Raw genomic sequence first — 18,001 nt, 5'->3', positions numbered from 1 at the left:
GTCCCGCCCCCACCATTTCCTGCTCTCCTCCCCTCCCCCGTTCCCCACCCCTTGGCCTATCCCCCACATCCTTTCCTGAGCCATCCAGGCCCCCGGCCCCCGTGATCCCCAAATCCCCTTTCTGCCCCTCCCCTCAGCCTCGCAGAGCCCCCAGGCCCTCCCGCAACTTCTCTTCCATCCCCCATGTGGCCCCGCCCCTTCTCCTTGGCTCCCGACCCCGCCTCCGGTGCCTCCTCCCCCACGCCCTCCTGCTGCAGCGGTGGCGGCGGCGGCTAGGCAGCAGCGGCAGCCCTGAAACTTTAAACGGTGTTAAAAGTTTCTGTTTACGAGAAGCCCTTGAATTTTTAAGGACGTATCGATTCCCTCTGCCACGGCCTTGCATCGGCGGCGGCTGCGATGCTGAGCGGGAAGGCCGGGTCAGATGGGTGGGACCCTGGGATATAGCCCCCCCAAGAACGGCAGTGACAGACACACAAGTAACCAGGCACATCCTCAGGCGCACAGAGACCTCCCCCGCCCCACGCGTCGCGCGCACACACACCTAGTCACACACACCAACACAGCCTGATACACACAGCCCCACTCTCTGAAAAGACCCAGAGCCCTGGCTGTGCGACACACACAGGCACCTGTGTACACAGACACTGGTACACACAGATCTTCATCACGGCCCCAGATCCACAGGGACCCCGCAGAGAGAAGCACATTTTTAGGGACACCCATTCACTCTATCTGCTACACAGCTCCCGATTACAGACAGACTGACTGGGTACCCATGCTCTGGGACACAGAGAGAGACCCACATCCATACCACACAGACACAAGCTTGTTACGTTCACTGACACTTTCTGATAGAAAGAGGCTCAGAGTTGGTGCACATACTGGGGTCAGCTCAAAACACACACACGGTGGCACCCTCATCACCAGCACTGCCTGTCAAAGAGCAGACCCCCCATATACCTGACCCCAGCTAGAATGTCAGCGCACTCAACGCAGGCTCTTTTGTCTTGCTCCTTACTATGTGCCCAGCGCTAGGCACAGAGCCTGGCAGACACTCACCTCTGACTCATAGACACCCCCAGGACACAGCCAGACCCGCACTGCTGCTTCACCACACTGGTCCATTCAGAGACTCCTGGATAGACATACACTGACCTGCCATCTCCTTTCCCCCCAGAGGACAGCCAGACCCACCCAGAGTCCTGAGAGACAACCCTGGCCACCTTGCCTCAATGATGCAATGTGACTGGGAACATATGCCTTCAGGTATATGTTCACCCCACACGGACACACAGACACACACCTGGGCATCAACATGCTTCTAGCAGACAATGCATAGCTGAGAATTGCCACAGCTTCTTGGCCCAGGAGGGTGAGAAGGTGCTGGCAGCAGGAGGGAGCTTTGTCTGGGCAGGAGCTGCCTAGGGGCTGCAGGCACTGCCTCCCCGCCCACCCTGGGGGTCATTCAAGGGCTGCCTCTGCCCCCATGCCAGGATCCCCAGTACCAACCTTCCCCCCATTCCTCTCTGATCCGGAAATGGGGGATCAGGGGCCTGCACGAAGGGAATGGAGCCTAACCAGGGGTGTGAGTACTGTACCTGAGGCCTCCATGTCCATTTCTGTCCCTGATGGTTGGGACATGTGACCCTTGGAAGATTTGTGTACGTACATGAGCAGGTTTAAGGACGTGTGTGTGTGAGAGGAGGGGTCTGTGTGTCTGTGTGTGATACCTGTGTGCAGCTGGGCATCAGGGGTATGGTGTGTGTGTCTGTGTGTCGCTGTGACTGCCACTGTCACTTTGTATCAGTGCTTTCCCTGTGTTTGGCATGTATGTCCTGGTGTCTGATGGTGTGTCTTTGTGTGACAATGTGTTAGTATATCTTCATAACTGCCAAGATGGTTTTCTGGTGCACCTTTGTGTGCGTGTGTGTTGCAGGGGCATTTTGGGTGTCTGTGTACAGCAGTTGTGTGTCCGGAGTGTGTGAGGATGTGGTTGCATGATCATGCCAGTATCAGTGTACCAGGATGAACCTGTAGGCGTCAACCTGCATCGATGTGTGTCTTGGTGGTATCAGTGTGTGTCCATTGAGGTCGTATTGGAGTGTGTCCACCTGTATTGGGGAGTCTAAACATGATTTGTTGTTGAAATGCATGTGTGTGGGCATCATCGCGTGATGGTGGGCCCTGTGTGCATGTCAGTGCGTGCATCGCGGGTTGCTTTCCTAGTCTTGCGTATGTGTGTGCCTGTGTGTCAGTGCATGTGTGTGGATTGTGTGTCTATGCTGCGTGTGTAGGTGTCTGCGTGTGCTTTGTCGGAATGTGGAACGTGTGGCAATGAGTTCTGTACGTGACATGTATGGAGAGGTCCGAGCCTCACTGCGTGTCAGCGTGTGTCTGCTTTGGAACGCCGGCCAGCACGTGTCGGGGTGGCCGCGTCGGTGTGCGCCCCCGCTCGCGCGTGTCTGCGTGTGTGTGTGTGCATGTGTGCGTGCATGTGTGTGTGTATGTGTGTGCGCGCCGGCCCTCGCTCCCCCGCCCTGCCCGCCCCTCCCCGCGCCCCTCCTCCCGCCCGCGCCGCCCGCCCGCTCCCTCTCCCCGGAGTGCGCCGCTTCCAAACTTTGTCTAAACTTTCACTTTCACAGCGCGGCGGCGGCGGCGGCGGCGGCGGCGGCGGCGGCGGCGGCGGCGGCGGCGGGCGAGGGTGACCGGCCGAGCGGCGGCGGCATGGAGTAGACGCGCGGCGGCGGCGGCGGCGGCGGACGCGAGAGGCAGCGGCGAGCGCGGCGGCGGCGGCGGCCCCGGAGCCGGCGGGGCCGAGCCTGCGAGCGGCGAGCGCGGAGCGGCGCCGGGCCGAGCGCGGGGCCGCGGGCCGGGCGGGCGCAGCGCGGCGGAGGCCGGAGGAGCCGAGCCGGAGCCGGAGCCCGAGCGCGGCCGCCGCCTGCCGGGCCTCCCCTCGCCGCGGCCGGCCGCCGCGCTCCCGCCCGGGCGTCCAGCTATGTACTCCCCGTACTGCCTCACCCAGGTACCGGCCGCCGCCCCCGCGCGACCCGGGAGGGGAGCGGGCGCAGGAGGCCGGCCGGCGGCGCGGGCGGGAGGGCGGAGGGGGAGCTCGGCGGCTGGGGGGAGTGAGCCCGCGGGTGGCCGAGGGGTGCAAGCCGGGCGACGGGGAGTCCGGGCACGCGTCCGGACGCCCCGGTGCGCGTGCGACCCTGGCCCAGGGGCAGACTCCTATTGGGGTTCCGGGGGTGGCTGGCTGCGTGCGTGGCGCTGCCCCTGGAGCGCGGAGCCGGAGTGCGTGTGTGTGAGTGTGTGTGTATGTGTGTGTGCGCGCGCGCGCGCTCGACTGGGGTGCAGTGGGCAGCGGGACTCCCGCCGACCTGTGGGCGACTGTGGCGTGCACCAGGACAGCGTGGCCGCTGGCAGTGTTTGCGGGGTGACAGAGTAGCAGGGGGTGGTCCGCAGGGCGCCTTGCGGGGAGTGGGGCTGGCGGCGTTCCCTAGGGCGGGCGCAGCGGTTCCGCAGGGTGGCAGCGGCCGGCATGCGTGGCGATGGCCCCTGCGTGCTGCCGGGGTGCCCGGGGCGGGCCGAGCGGCCCGGGCGTCTCCCCAAAGTCTTTGTTCAGGCCTCACATGGGAGCGGGGCTAAGAAAATGGCGGGGCTCCCAAATTTCTGTGGGGCAGGGGAGGGGAAGGAGGGACGGGCCGACTGCCAGCCCAGGCCGCGCCTCTTCGCCGACCCTGGACGCCGCAGTCGCGCCCCCCCACCCCGAAAAAAAAAAAAAAACAACTTTCCTTAGCGCAAACTTTCCGGCCCCAGCGACCCCGGCTGGCTGCGGCGCCGCGGATCAGGCAGGTCTGGGGAATCCCGTCCCGCTGCCTGGAGGCGGGAGGGGCGGGAAGGAGTCGCGGACAACTGCCGATCGTGCTGCGGCCACGCCGTCGAGTCAGCCGCGGGCGCTGTGCCGACCTTGGCGCGCTGCGAGAGCGCGTCCCGCCTCCAGCGAAGTTCCCAGCACCGCGCTCGGTGCAGGGCGAAAGAGGCCGGGGGGGATGTCTGCCCTGCCACCCCACCTTCCCTGGAGGTGGCTTCAGGCTCTGAGAGGGCATAGAAGATACCCAGAGCCCCACAGCGGCCCTTGTAGCACTGTCTCCTGGGCCATACTATGGCTGGCAACCCAGACTCCGCAGAGGGACACCTGGGGGCCGCCTAGCTCTGCTTGCCAGCAGAGCCTACGTTTGTGGGGAGGGGGCATCTCTAGGCCAAGTCTGGGGTCCTAATTGTCCCCTCTGCCGACCTGAGCCTTGCCAGCTGTGTGCCAAGTGTGCCCAGGCTGGGGAATGGGAATCCACGTGAATATGGCTGCAATGCGGGTGTGGTTTGTGGCAAGGGGCTAGAGGGTATGTCAGGGGTTTGTGCCAGCCCCCTCCCAACAAACAGAATGCTTGTATCCACAGATGCGTGTGTGTGGTGTGTGAGTGTCAGTCTCAGGGTCTGCATGTGGCCTTGTGGATCAGGCATGGGCAGCCCTGCATGGTATGGACATGTGTGTGTCCAGGAGCGAGGGTTTTCCTGTACAGAAGCAGGTGTGAGTACATGTTAGTGAGGTGCATATGCACACGTGTGTCACAGTGTGTATGCAGGTGTGAGCAAGCACTCTGGCCTTGATGGCAGTGTGGGGGGCCCCCACACCCACCATCAGTCAGGGTGGCCCCTCTGACTGGCGGGCCACCCCATCTTAGGCCCCCCGCACAACGACCTCTATACACCTAGCTGGGTGTGAGCTATGGCTGGCCAGTGTGGCTGGTATTTGGGGCCTAGTGGAATCAAGACCTCATGCTTGAGTGGCCCTTGGCCCACTAGCTGCCTGCTTAGTTCCCAGGCCTACCCTCCTCCTTGGCCTGGGTGAGAAATTGGCTCCTCAGACATCACAGCACCCTGGGAAAGAAAATACCAGCTGGCCCACTGGTGACAAGATGAGGAAGGGCTGGGGTAGCCCCCAGACTCAGGGCGATGGCCAGGCCTTGGCTCTCTGACACCCCAGAAGGGAGCAAGGGGTCAGCTCTGTGTGGCAGGCCTGAGTGTGGCAGGTTGTCTGGGGAGAGAAGGGGGCATGTGCTTGCTGGATTGCGCTCCTCAGCTCTGGGCAGGCAGCTGCTGTTGACTGGTCAGCAGAGTCCAGCCTGCCCCTCCTGCCAGTCACATTTCTGGGAGCTAGTCTCTGTTTTTATAAATCGTTCTGCTTCCCTAGTTTGCTCTGCCAGTCTCGTCTTTTCCTGTATCTCTGTCTTTCTCTGCCCCTTTTCCGTCTCTCTCACTGTCCTATATCTGTGACTGTCCCTGTCTTTCCCTGTCTCTCTCTGATTCTGGCCCCATCTCTGCTCTATCCTCCCCCCTCGAGTCTCGGACTCTGTCTCTCCCTGGCCTCGTTGTGTGTGTGTCTTTTTTTTTTTTTTCCAAACCAGAATTGGCTTCGATTTTAAAGTCAATAAATGATTGAGCAGGAACGAGCTTGGAGCAGCGGGGCCCTGGCGGGGAAAGGCACTGTGGGCGAGGGGGAAGGGCGGACATGATGGTGCGGGGGGAAAAATCTCCTGGTGGAAAAAGCGTCGAAATCCAGGGTGGCTGGGTGGGTGCTTGCTGGGGCTGTTTGAGCCACTGCAGCCACGGGCCTGAGTCCTTTGTTGAGGGGAATGGGGTAGATGGCAGGCCCCTCCACTCCTAACAAACAGAGCTGCACACTGGATGTGCAGACACAGATACACCACCGCTGCCGCCAAGATGAGGACACGAACGACGCATTTGTGCTGACGTCCAGACACACGGCCATGGACGGACGAACTTATGGACACAGAAAAAGGTGGACCTGTGTTCTCTCCCCACCAGCACACACACACACACACCAACACACACGGACCCGTTGATATAGGACACGTGTCTCTACATAAACTCACGGAGACACAGCAATACTGGCCAGACACCTTCAGATACAGGCTGACTCAAGTGTGTGTTCACCCTTACACTTGCTCACACAGACCTGACACAAGACACACACCTTGACACAGACATGAGGCTGTTGGCTTACCCGGGTGGGTACACAGACACACATGTTCACCAACATTGCCTGCCACGCGGCCGGAGGAGCAGTGGAATGTTCACGTACCCTTATTTCCACACAACCACATACACACTCCCTCAAGGGACGGTGATGGGCTGGGGCCTCCCTAATGTCCCCCTGCTCTCTCCCTGGGTCTCTGTGGCTACCTCTCTGTCCCTGTGAAGCTTCTCCTCCCCATCCTGATGCCAATACGAGAGCCCCTTGTTATGGCAAATTTTCTCTCTGGTTCTGGCCCTGCCTGCTCAGTGCCCATTGCTGGGGGTGGGGGTTGGGGCGGGAGGCAAGTGTGGTGACCAGCTGGGACAGAGTATACCATGCTTGGGGCTAGGTTGAGCTCAGATAGACAGAGTTCAGAGCTGAGGGCTCTGCTGGGTTAACACAGGGGGGACTGGAGCCAGGGGTCCCTGGCCCAGTCCAAAAGGTCTTATGTGACCTCAAGGGCTCCCAGGTGGAGCCATGGAAGCAGAGGTTGAGTGTGAGACTTTGCCAGAGATAGCTCAGGGTTTGAGCTCCGGCTCTGCATCTTCTAATCCTGTAACTGGAAGCACAGGATTTTCTTGGTCTGTGAAATGGGCAGTAAAAAAAAATAATTAAAAATATTTCAATGGGTAATAATGATATTGATTTCTCATGCTGAGACTAGGCTCAGGGCTGCGCCTAGCATGTAACGTGTGCTCAAGGAAAGGAATGATGTGTCGTTTTGGTTATCACTGTTAGGCCAGCCGCAGGCACTCCTAGCTGAGGGCAGGCCACTCCAGAAGGATGGAGGGCAGGGTCAAGCACCTCCCAATCACAGAAATCCAAGTGGACTGCCTGGAGGAAGGAGGAAGCAAAAGAAGAGTTGGGAAGGAAATAGGCCATCTCATGGCCCACCTGTTTTTCCTCAGGTGGGATACTGGAGGCCAAGTAGGCGGCGGGAGGTAGGGGGGCTGTGAGCGGGCAGGGCAGGGGGGCGTGCCGGAGGGATGGATGGCAGGGGTTCAAGACAGGGAGAGGTGATAGTGGGGGTGAGGGAGGGGACAGAGAGAGAGCCAAGACCTGGGCTGCCCTGTGGGAACCATGGCATTCGTGGGGGGCTTCAGTTGCCCCTGGTCCTTTCCCTGACTTTGACCAAGCTGGCTTTGAGGCTAGGCTCTGAGGCCTTGGGCCAGAGTACGCAAGGGTGTATACACGTGAGTCTTCAGATGTGAGTGGGTCAAAAAACCTAGGAATCTTGCTGGGTCCTGGTGTTGACATCCTTGTGGCTCCAGAGTCATTTCTGTGTCTGCATCAGGGCATATCGTCACCTGGGCCCATCATGGGGATGGGATGCCTGTGCGGGGCCCTATGAGGGCACTTGACAGGGTCCAGTAGGCATTGCGGGTATGGGCAGGGGACGGGCGTGCAGCTGTGGCCGGCAGCAAAGGCTCCCTGGTGGTCAGTGTCGAACCACTGGCTTCCATTTCCAGCCCTCTGGGAGCCTGGCCTTTCTGGTCCTCTTGGTTCCTGTCCTGTGCTCTTGAAGTGCAGGCACAGGGGGCCGGCCGGGGGGGGGGTCTCACAGTTTCCTCCAGCTGGACCGAGAGGCTGAGGAGGCCTGGATGTCGGTGCTTCCCTCCAGCACAGCGCTGAGGAGGGGGGCTTGTCCCTCCTCGCGGTGGGGGGAGGGGAGAGAATGCAGTCTGCTTTCCTACCCCCAAACCCCTGGATGTGGAGGTGAAGGGACCAGGTAGGGGGACACCCCTGAGCAGCTCCCCGGATTCTTCCGGATTCGCGTGTGCGTTCGTCGGCATGGCGAGCCGTGGAGGACCGTTTCCCGGAAGGTGGCTCTGCATGTCTGTGTGGCTCCCTTTCCGAGTGCCCCTGTGTTTCAGAGGGCGTGTCAGTGGATGCTGCCTGCTGTCTCTGAGGGTCATCCCCAGCTCCGTCTCTGTGCATTGAGGTGACACCGGGGTGGGGGGGTGTCACCATGGGTGTCAGGATGCCCGATGTGGTCTTTGTGTCACAGCGCCGCTATGGTACGTCACTAAACGAATCATCGATCGAAGCCTCCTGTGTCTGGCCGTCATGACGAGTGGTGTATCAATGTGTCTCACTGTGTGGGGCGGCCTGTCTGTGTCCACCTGTGTTGGCATACCCGTTTCCCTGTGTGGGCCGACAGGTATCACCTTCATGGCACTGTGTGTCCTGGGCTTGTCCCAGTGACCATCGATTGGTGTTTCTCCACTGGGACCCCTCTCCGTGGCCTCCCCTGGCCTCTCGGCACCTTGCGAAGGGCCCACTATGGCGACCAATCTAGCTGCTGGGAGTGGGCCGGCCTCTCCGAGGCTCCCCCTGAGGTCTGGCGGCCGTGGTGGCCCTGCTGTGGGCCCCACCCTTGCCCCTGGCCCGGCATGGACAGAAGCCCGTTGTGTGGTGAGGTGCGGGTGTATGTTTGGGCCGCCCACAGGCCTCGCTCTGTCTGCCCGGCGCACATTGATCTTGGCTTCTGCCCGTGTCCGTCTTGGCCTGGCCAGCTGGGGTGTCCGGCTGTCTCCATGGGCCTGAGCCCACTGCCCCCAGGGCCAGGTCGGCCCCGGGCCCCCCACCCCCACACCGCCCTGCTGACCCTCGGAGGCTCTGAGAGCATGGTTTGGAGACTGAAGCCCCCTCCCTGATTTCCCCTGCCCCCTCTCTTTCCTCCCTCTCTCGTCCCCTCCTCCCGCTCCCTCTCTCCCTCTCTCTCCTCCTGCCAAACGCATCTTGGCTCTGTCTGAATATCTCTCCTCCTCGATTTTTGGCTCCAGCTCTGGGCGCGTTCACTAAAAGAAGGGCTAGCTCCCCCCTTCCCCGCCCCCCTTCCTTGCCGCCTCCCCCCAACTCCGGAGGAGCCCCTCTGAGGGCGGGAGTGGCCGTGTGCAGGGGCCTGGGCCCCCAAGCGGGCTGGGCTAAAGGGGGCACAGGCCCGGCGGGTGAGGGGGCTGGGTGGACTGGGCCTGGCAGCCTGAGCGAGCAGTGGCTGGGGTGACTTTGCTGCCCGGTTGGGTGGGCGGGCGGGTGGGGAGGGGTCGGGGGCACGGAGCTGGGGTGTCTGGCTTCTGGTGGGGCTGGCAGGCCTCTGCGAGGCGCAGCTGTGCCCAGAACTCCGAGCTGCGTTTGCCATCACTACCGATGTGGCTGCGCCAGCCGGGGAGGGGGAGGCGGGTGGCGGGCACTGCGGCGCTCCATAGCCAATCGGAAGCCGGGGTTGCACTGGGGAGCTCTCCCCCCACTGGGCCCCACCCTGAGCAGAGACTGGGGGTGGTGGCCAGCAGCAGGCAGGGGGCAGTGCCATCACCATCACCCAGAACCCGGCCCCCTCGGTTGGAAGCTCCGTGCCAGCCTTCCTGGCACATATCAGGCAAAGGTGGGGGTCTGTCCCCACCTGAATCTGCAGGAGCAGAGCTGGAGGAAGCGGCAACCTGGAGGAGCACCCCACCTTTTTGGCCCTAGGAAGCAGCTTTCTGTCCGGGGCAGCCAGGAGCTGGGGGTGGGGTAGGGGGTGAGTGCCTAATCATCCGAGATGGTCCATCCAAATATCGGCTTCAGTTGAATCATCTTGGGGGTTTATTCTGGGTCCGTCTCCCACAAAGTTGCACACGGTCACTGGCACACAGGCACAAAGAATCACGTCGTCACACAGGCATGGCACGCAGGAGCACACAGACACTGGGGTTCCCATACAGAGGGGCTCGCTTCACACACAGACACTTAGAGATGCCCCCCGCCACACCAAACACAGCGACTCGGGCTCCGTGCACAGGGTCACGTGCGTGGGTGCTGACTCTGGGGCACCCGTGGTATACAGTGAGACACCATGAGACAAAGGCACCGCCACCACCCAACAGCACACAGCCCCACAGACGTGGTGAAAAGTGCATGGCACACACACACAGTGACACTCTCAGACACATGGTGAGACACACACACCTTGCGATGCTTGGAAACATCTGGTTGTCACACTTGGAGGAGAGTTTGCCTCTGGCATCTAGTGGGTGGAAGCCAAGGAGGCGCCCAGCACCCGCAGGACACAGAAGTGACCCCAACCACAAATAATGATCCAGCCCTCGTGTCAACCGTTGGGCTGAAGTGGAAAAACTTGGCTCTAGTATATTGTTAGACACACGCAGTCACACACACCTGAGCCCGGCTAGCCCCTGACACCCACTGAGTGCGTGCGTGCACACACACAAATACACCCGGACAAGAGTCTGGCTAGCACAGTGTCTCACACTGTCTTGCTCACCAGGACCCAGGTATTGTCAACAAATGCATGCCTCCCCCCACCTCACAGACACACAAGCCTGGGCACAAAAGGTGGGGCATGTACACAATCCCATGCTGCTCCAGCACACGGGGATGAGGGTCACACCTACACACCCATTCACACCTGGGCCACACTTGGCCCTGCTTGGAAATGGAGCCTCAGAGGTGAGACCTGCCCTCCTTGTACCTTCCCTTCTACCTGCCTGCCCTGCTCCCAGCTGTTTTTAAGTGGCAGATCCAACCACCCCAAGATGGAACTGCCTTTAAGTGGCAGTTCCATCCTCTCCTGATGGAACTGAGAGCTCTGAGTCCCAGTGCTGGTTTGTAGATGCCTGGGGGATACTCCTACGAGGCCACATGCCCGCCTCTGCCCATAACACCCCTGCCTCTGGGCTCCCGTTTCACAGTCTTGCTTCTGGCAGCCACTGAAACAGTCCAGGATGGAGGCGAGGCTGACCCCTGAGGCTCTGGTTCTCCATGCGGCTGTCTCATTAATCCTCTGGCCATTGACTCCTCATTTCTGACTCTGGAGAAAGAGCAGAAGAAAGGTGGCTGATGGAGTCCTACAGGAAGAAAACCTTTCAGAGGATAATAAGTGGATGAGTGTTTGTCCTCAGAATCGTAGCAATGGCTAAAGTGTGCTGAATGCGCGCTGTGTCTTGACCTGACCTATGTGCCTCCCTAGCTCGTCTCCCTGAATCCTTCCACACAAGGTGGACATGGTAAGGGTTAGTTGTGCCCATGTGTGTCTCTGACAGTATGTTAGACCGGGTTGCTCCACTTCGGCACTGTTGGCCTTGGGGACATTTGAACATTATTAGGAGAGTGGGACCTCTGAGCCAATTTCCTGGGTATGAATCCTGGCTTTGTTACTCAGTAGCTGTGTGACCTTGGGCAAGTTGTTCAACTTCTCTGGGCCTCAGTTTCCTCTCATAGGGTTGTGGGAAGGATCAGAGGAGTTGGTTTATCCCAAGTGCTTTAAAACAGTACTTGATGTGAAGGAAGTGCTTGATTCAATAGATGAAAAACAGATTCCGAGAAGACGTGTCCTGTATCAGGGCCAAGGGCTAGAAGGTGGAAGAGCCTCGCTCTCTTCTCTGATCACCCCTATCCTAAATCTTACTGATGGGAGAAAAAGCTAGCTTATTTTCTGGCCTTTATGAAATTTCAGAGTGGCCCTCTCGGCCCCCATTCAAAGTGTGTCCTAGCTGTTGACGTTGACCCTTGAACCCTAGTTATGGCTCTGACCTTCAGCTCTTCTTCTGTCCCAGGGCTCAGAATGAGAGTGGACGGTCATCCCACCCTCTCTGCACACCCACCGGCCAGGCTTATCCTCACCTTCCTGGCAGGGCCCAACGCCCTCTCCCACACCTTGCCGGGCACCTTGCCGGGCACCTCGCCGGAGCCCTTGTGCTGGGGGTGCAGCCGGGGGCCTGTGCATTCCTTCCACAAATATTTGCTAAGCACCTCCTGGGTGCCAGCCCTGTTCTAGGCCCCGGGGGCTCGGCAAGGAGCAAAATCAGTGGAGGTGCCAGCCTCGGTGGGAGGGTAGACTGTGAACCCGATAAACAAGGGAGTGTCCAGTATTTGAGACTGTGATAGGTGTTATGGGGGAACGAGAGCAGGTAGGGCCCTCAGAAGTGCTGGACAGCTATGGTTTTTAGCAGAGGTGGTCTGGCGGCCTCGTGGCTCAGTGTTGACTTTCAGTTTGGTTGCTCTGCCATGGCTCAAGTGCGGCCTACCAGGGCCTTTGCCCTCTCCACAGGGCGGTGCGGAGGTCAGGGGTACATGACTTGGTCTGGTTGCCTGCACCATCTGCCTGGAACGCACAGCCTCTTGTTGCTGCTGTCTGAGGTCATCCGTTATCCGTACTTGTGGATGCCGGCCTAAGACCCAGGGACTAGATGGCCGGGGCCTCTTCTCTATAAAAACTGGGACTCGATGGGCACTGGGTGCTCTCAACTGGGCTGCTCTGAGCTGGGGGGTGGGGCTGGGGCAGCTGGTGGCCTGGAGTGGCACTTCCACCTGGGCCCCTCGATTTAGCTCCCTCGGGGCGGGTCCAGTTTATTTTTACCCAGCCTGTCTCCCTGGCAGTGCCAGGCTGCGCCATCTTTGTAGGGTCTTGGGGATCTGCCCATGGTTTGAGGGGACCCAGCTTTGTCTGCCGGACCCCCAATTCCCACCGCTGGACCCGCATTTCCCTCCACCCCCAAAGCTCCAGGTGTGAGGGCTGTGGACTGGAGCTGGTGGGGTCGGCACTGCTGGCTGGCAACCCTTGTGCCCAGCCTGGTGGCATTTGGTTTGGCGTCCTGCCTGCCCGCCACCCCCACCCCATGCCCGGGCAGAGCCGAGCGGCTGCTGCTGCCAGTCTCCATTTCGAAGTTGAGGTGGGGGTGGGGGAACGCTGGGCACCTCCTGGGCCCCCTGCCCGCCGCGTGCCACCTGGGGCTTGTTCCCCATGCCCGCTCTGTGGAAGGGCCCAGCCTGCTTTTCCCACTGCCCCTTTGCATCCCAGAGCTCAGAGAGGATGCCTGCCTGGCTTCCATCTTCCCTGCTTGCTTCCTCCCTCTCTCGCCTGCTTGCCTGTAATGGCTCACCATTTTTGGCATCTCCTCCCCCTCCCCCTCCCATAGGCGCCAACCTCACTTCCAAACCTGCCGTTGCTGGCTCTCTGGCCTCTGCTGCCTGGGGCTGGGGACCTTGGGAGAGAGGGTTTGGGCGGCCAAGCATATGGGCTCAAGGAGGGCTTTATGGGTGCTTGTGTATGTGCACCTGGAGGAGGAAACATGCTTCAAGCCAGCTCGTGCAAGCAGCCTCGAGGTTGGCAGAGCTGGGCTGCAGAAAGAGGGTGACGGAGAAGTGCAGACACTCCCACCTCTGAACTGACCCTAGGGCCTGGTGTCAGCCTCTGGGACCCAGGGAGACCAGGCGGGCATTTCTCTCCAAGCCCAGGGTCTGGACAGAAATGGGAAAAGCCAGGCTTCGTTTGGAGGGTGCTCCCACCCCTCCTCTGCCAAGCCTACCCCCTCCCACCCTGGGCTTGAAGATTTCTGTTCCCCTTCCCCAGAGCTGGGGTGGGGGAAACCAAGCCCCACGCTAGGCACTTGTGCCCACAGAGGGACAAGGGCCTTAGGAGGAACCGGTTTACTGCCCCCCCCCCCCAAGCCTGGTGCCCGCCTCTCGGCACTAAACAAAGTTTGCTAAGTAACTTCAAATGTTATTTGAGGACGGCCTGGCCTCAGCCCAAGGCGGCCCTGTGGAAACTTGTTTTTCGCTGCCGAGGCTGCAAGTATCAAAGACACACTTTCGGGGGGGTGGGGTGGGGTGGGGGGGTGCTTCGACACTTCTCCCCTCTCTCTGGCAGGGGCTGGTCCTGAACGGACACACAGACACACAGAGGCCTACGATAGCAGAGGGACACACACATCATGCTGTGGCTTGTGACACCAGACACGACACGTGACAGCCGAGGATCATAGCACTCCCCAGAACATACACCCAGCGCACACATACAGACACACCGAGGGGGGCAGGGTGGGGTTTGGAGGGTACTGCCCCTAACCCACAGGCCCTGGGGTTTTTCCAGCTGGTGAGGTTTTTCCATACTGGGGAAGTGCATGACACAAAGCCTGGAGTTCTGATTTCTCAGGTCTCCTGGCTGTGAGTGGGTACTCAGATGGGTCCCCTCCCCTTTCTCAGCCTCAGTTTCTCCAAGTGTAGAAGGAGGCGCTGGGCCCCAGGGAGGGGTGTAAGAAGCAGAATCCCACACTGATTAGAAGAGTGACTGGGTTGAAATCAGTAAAGGGAGCAGTGAGTCCCTTAAAAGTGGGGTCTGAGCACAAGGCCTGGGGTACAAGCTATGCTTGTAGGTGTCAGCTGGCATTTCCAAAAACCTGATGGGTGTCCACCCTGACTGGAGGCCCAGACCTCAAGCAGCTCTAGGTTCGCCAGTTCCTAGGGAAGTCTCTGTTTTTCTCATCTTCTTCCTCCATTTCTCTCTTGGCTTTTCTTGGTCTTTCCCTAAATCCCTCCTTCTCTGGGTCTCCACCAGCCCTCCCCAGGCCTGGAGCTCAGGGAAATTGTGGAAAACAGGCTCAGGGTAATTGGGGAAAACAGGCTCAGGGTGTGTGTCCCTCACCAAAGCCAGCCGGGCCTGGGATCCTCTATGCCCTGAGGTTCCTGATGACCTTCCTGGGGTGGAGATGGGTATCTGAGCTGACACAATGTGTCCCCCTGGGGAGGGGTGGGCTCCATCATAGGGTCACCTCCCAAGGTTTGTAAGCAAGGGGGATCCCTCTGAACAATAGAAAGGGCAAGGTGGACAGGACACTGGACTGACCTGCCCCCAGGCCCTGAGAATCTCATCTGTCAGCCAGACCCTCACTGAGGTAGGTTTATGGGGGTCCCCTGGTCCCAGCCCCACACACCACTTCATCTCCACTCACAGTCGGTACGCGCAACACCCCGCCACCCGCAGTCTGTCGCGCAGTGACAGCCTGTCACAGGCACTGCCGCACACCGGCACAATCTGTCGTCCACGCACAGTCTCACACACAACCTGTCACACACACGCACACACACACAGCGGCACAGTCACACACACAGCCAGCCTCACGCGATCACACCAAGCGTCACAGCTTGTCACAGCCATAGACTTCACAATAAAAATAACAGCTAGCAACTCCAGAGCAATTATGCCTGGGCAGCGGGTGGGTGGGTGCACGTGACCTCCTGTAACCTTCCCAGCGGGAGGCAGGTATGAGTAACCTGTTTTACAGATGAGGAAACAGAGGCCAGAAGGTTAAGTGCCAAGGTCATGAGGCTAGAAGTGGGATGGCAGGAAGTACTCAGCAAGGCCCCCAGGGGCAAGCAAGACTTAAAAGATCACCCTGCTTTTCAACCCAGTCCTATGCAACTGACATTCCTCCTTCTGACCCTCCCCATGGGAGTTCCCTTCCCATTCCCCAGATAGGGAAAACTGAGGTTCTAAGCAACCCAGGCAAAAAACAAGGGAAGGGGCCTCCCGGTTCCTTGCTTAAAAGGGCTCAAACGGTCTGCTCTCCCCTGAGGATATGCGAACCATGCCCAAATGTCACTTTGCTGCTTGTGGCCCGTGGTGGCTGCAGCCTGCAGAGCCTTTGGCTGGGGCCAGGGTTCTGGAAGGCAGAGAGGTGGCTGCAAAACTGTCTCCATCCACAGTGAGGGGTGGGAGTGGCGGGGGTGGGAGTGGCAGCCTTAGGCTTCCAGGCAAGTCCCTCGGCCCCAGCCATGCCCAGGAGACCTGGGCTGCCCTGCACCCTTACTCCCCAGGGCCCTCCGCATTCCAGTGCGCTTCCTCCTCCTCCTCCTCCTCTGCAGCCCTCTTTCCCTTGCTTTCCCCTTCTTTGTTCCATCCCCGTCCGCTCCCCGGGGCTTCCCCCATTAGAGCAGCCACGGCCAAAACCAACACCGCTCCAACGACATCCCGCTGAGACCCGCCGGGCGGCGGCGGGCCCTGCCCCCTGGCCCGCTTAGGGGCCAAATCCTGGCTCAGCGTGGCGGCGACGGCGGCCCCGGCGCACGTGTCGGCTCTTAGGGCAAGCACATGCGCACACCCGGCTCAGCGGCCCCGACGGGGCGCCTGGGTGGGCGCACTCCCGGGTCTGCGGACACTCGGGCGCGCGCACGCACGTAAGCAAGCTTTCGCACAGAAGCTCAGACCCGAGTGGCCAACGTTCCCTAGCCTGGCGCCGGTGGCCGGGATCCCAGGCACTGCCTGCTCTGCGCATACGCAGGCCCCACACCCCATTGGGACTGCTGGAAGCACACCTTCCATAAATATATACCCTTGCCCAACATCAGATGGGGGGCTGGCACATATACATATACACAGACGCGCGCGCGCACGCACACACACATCACGCACTTGCACTCCTGCTTGTAGCCTGAGCGGTGTTCAGAGCGCGAGTACTGCCCTACGCCGGCACTGGGGGTCCCGAGCTTAGGTGGGTAGATGAGCCTGCAGGAACTGCTGGTGCCCACTCACACGCCAACAGGCCCACGCGGGCACGCACCTCCCTCTCAGTCTGCACACGCGTGTATTTCACGTGAGCTGCACACCTGCCAGGCCGCCCAGGGCACCTGGCTGCAAAGCCGCATTCAGGCTTGGAGGGGAGGGGACTGGGACCCGGAGGCCTAGTTCCCACCGCTTCCATTTCTCTTGGAACACCCGCCTCCCCAAATGTCCCTGGGGCTCAGGTGAGACGCCCCAGAACGGGTGCCCAGTGGCGCCCCTGCATGTGCTATATTTATATTGGAAATTTGTACCTTTATATATATATTTCTTACAAGTAAGAACCTCCCCCCCATTCCGCTCCATGTTTGTACTTGGGTTTTACCATCCCTATTCGGCTTCTTCCCAAACATGCAAAAAACACACGCACACACACATTTCTCCTTGCAGGGGCCGTGGGGCGAGGCGGGAGTTGCCCCCCTCAATTGTGGACGCCCGTCGTTCTTAAAGGCTAGGGACCCCCCTTCCCGCGAAAGGCCGAGCTACATCACTGAATCCCTCAGCCCTACCCGAAACACAATTGCGGGGGTGGGTGCTGGCGGCGAGACATTGCTTTTTGGTGTGTTTGCTGTTGCTGCTTAAATTAATCCTGAGTGACGGCCCGCAATTCCTCTCCACAAAGAGGCCATTTAACGCCCCCACCCCCCGCCCGGCATCTCGGGCGAAACTTCCATGTGCGCCCCCCCACCCTCGCCCCTGAGTCCAGCTTGGCAGCTCAGGCCGCGCGCTACCAGCCCTCCTGGACTTTCCCTCAGGTGCGCCCGGGGGCTTGGAGGCGGGTTCCCTGTGCGCACTTTGGACCTCAGGAGCGAGTGTGGGTGGGTTTTGGAGGGATGGGAGAAGTCTTAAAATAGAAGCGCAGGGCTGAACGGAGGTGGGGGAGGGTGTCCCAGGACTCCTTAGACAGCCCCACTGCTCAAGCAAAGCGCTCCGGATGCTCCGGGCCCGGTGGAAGAAAGACCGTCTTCCGTGCCTTCTCCCAAGCGCCCGGAAGAGAGGATCCAGGCAGTCCCTCACGTCGCCTCGAAGCCCCCTAGTCCGCTTGTATATCTGTGGAAACTCCGGCGGAGACGCGCCGCCGGTGCCTGTGTTAGCCCCAGGGTATGCCCCTGGCCAGGCTCCTGCCGCCAACAGCTTCTTTCATTGTCGCCTCCCGGGTATTCTTTCTCGTGTGACAGGTCCCCGACCCGTTTCAAATGGCTCACGCTTGGATAGGGGGAACATAGGTGGGTGTGGGTGGTGGGGAGGCCTGCCCTGAGCTCAGGCAAGGGGAGGGCCGGGTGTTTTCCGTGCGCGGAACTTGGGTGCTGACTGTCGCTGTCACTTGCGTGGGCCGCACACCATAGGGTAAGAAGGGCGCGCACAGCCCTCGATGGTGCGGGCAGCCGGGACACTTGGAGGGCCGTGAGCAAAGTCGGGTGTGCGCGTGCGCCGGGCGAAAAGGCGGGAAGCGGTGTCCTGAAGCCCCGGATTCGGAAAGCGCCTGTGGCACAAGGTTGGGTCGCTCCCGCGGCGGAATCGCTCGGAACGAGCGCTGAGTGAGGAGTGAGAGGGCCGCTGTCCCCGCGGGC

General features: G+C 60.4%; 1 protein-coding gene across 3 annotated transcripts in view; it reads left to right on the top strand.

Annotated features, from left to right (window-relative positions):
• The first annotated feature begins 2,638 nt into the window (after window positions 1-2,638).
• Window positions 2,639-18,001, top strand: part of NFIX (nuclear factor I X) — a 97,107-nt gene continuing 81,744 nt past the window's right edge. The window contains exons 1-2 of one of the 3 annotated variants that reach the window (XM_069590840.1): window positions 5,221-5,857; window positions 6,833-7,002. In XM_069590840.1, the coding sequence (XP_069446941.1) occupies window positions 5,842-5,857; window positions 6,833-7,002 (186 nt within the window). In that variant the 5' untranslated portion in view covers window positions 5,221-5,841. Of the gene's footprint in view, window positions 3,023-5,220; window positions 5,858-6,832; window positions 7,003-18,001 lie in introns of those variants that run through there. The other 2 variants (XM_069590837.1, XM_069590839.1) reach the window with 2 other exon arrangements.

Source organism: Ovis canadensis, chromosome 5 (assembly GCF_042477335.2).
Source record: "Ovis canadensis isolate MfBH-ARS-UI-01 breed Bighorn chromosome 5, ARS-UI_OviCan_v2, whole genome shotgun sequence".
NCBI lineage: Eukaryota > Metazoa > Chordata > Mammalia > Artiodactyla > Bovidae > Ovis > Ovis canadensis.
Note: the sequence above shows the minus strand (reverse complement) of the source record. Positions and strands in the feature narration are given on the sequence as shown.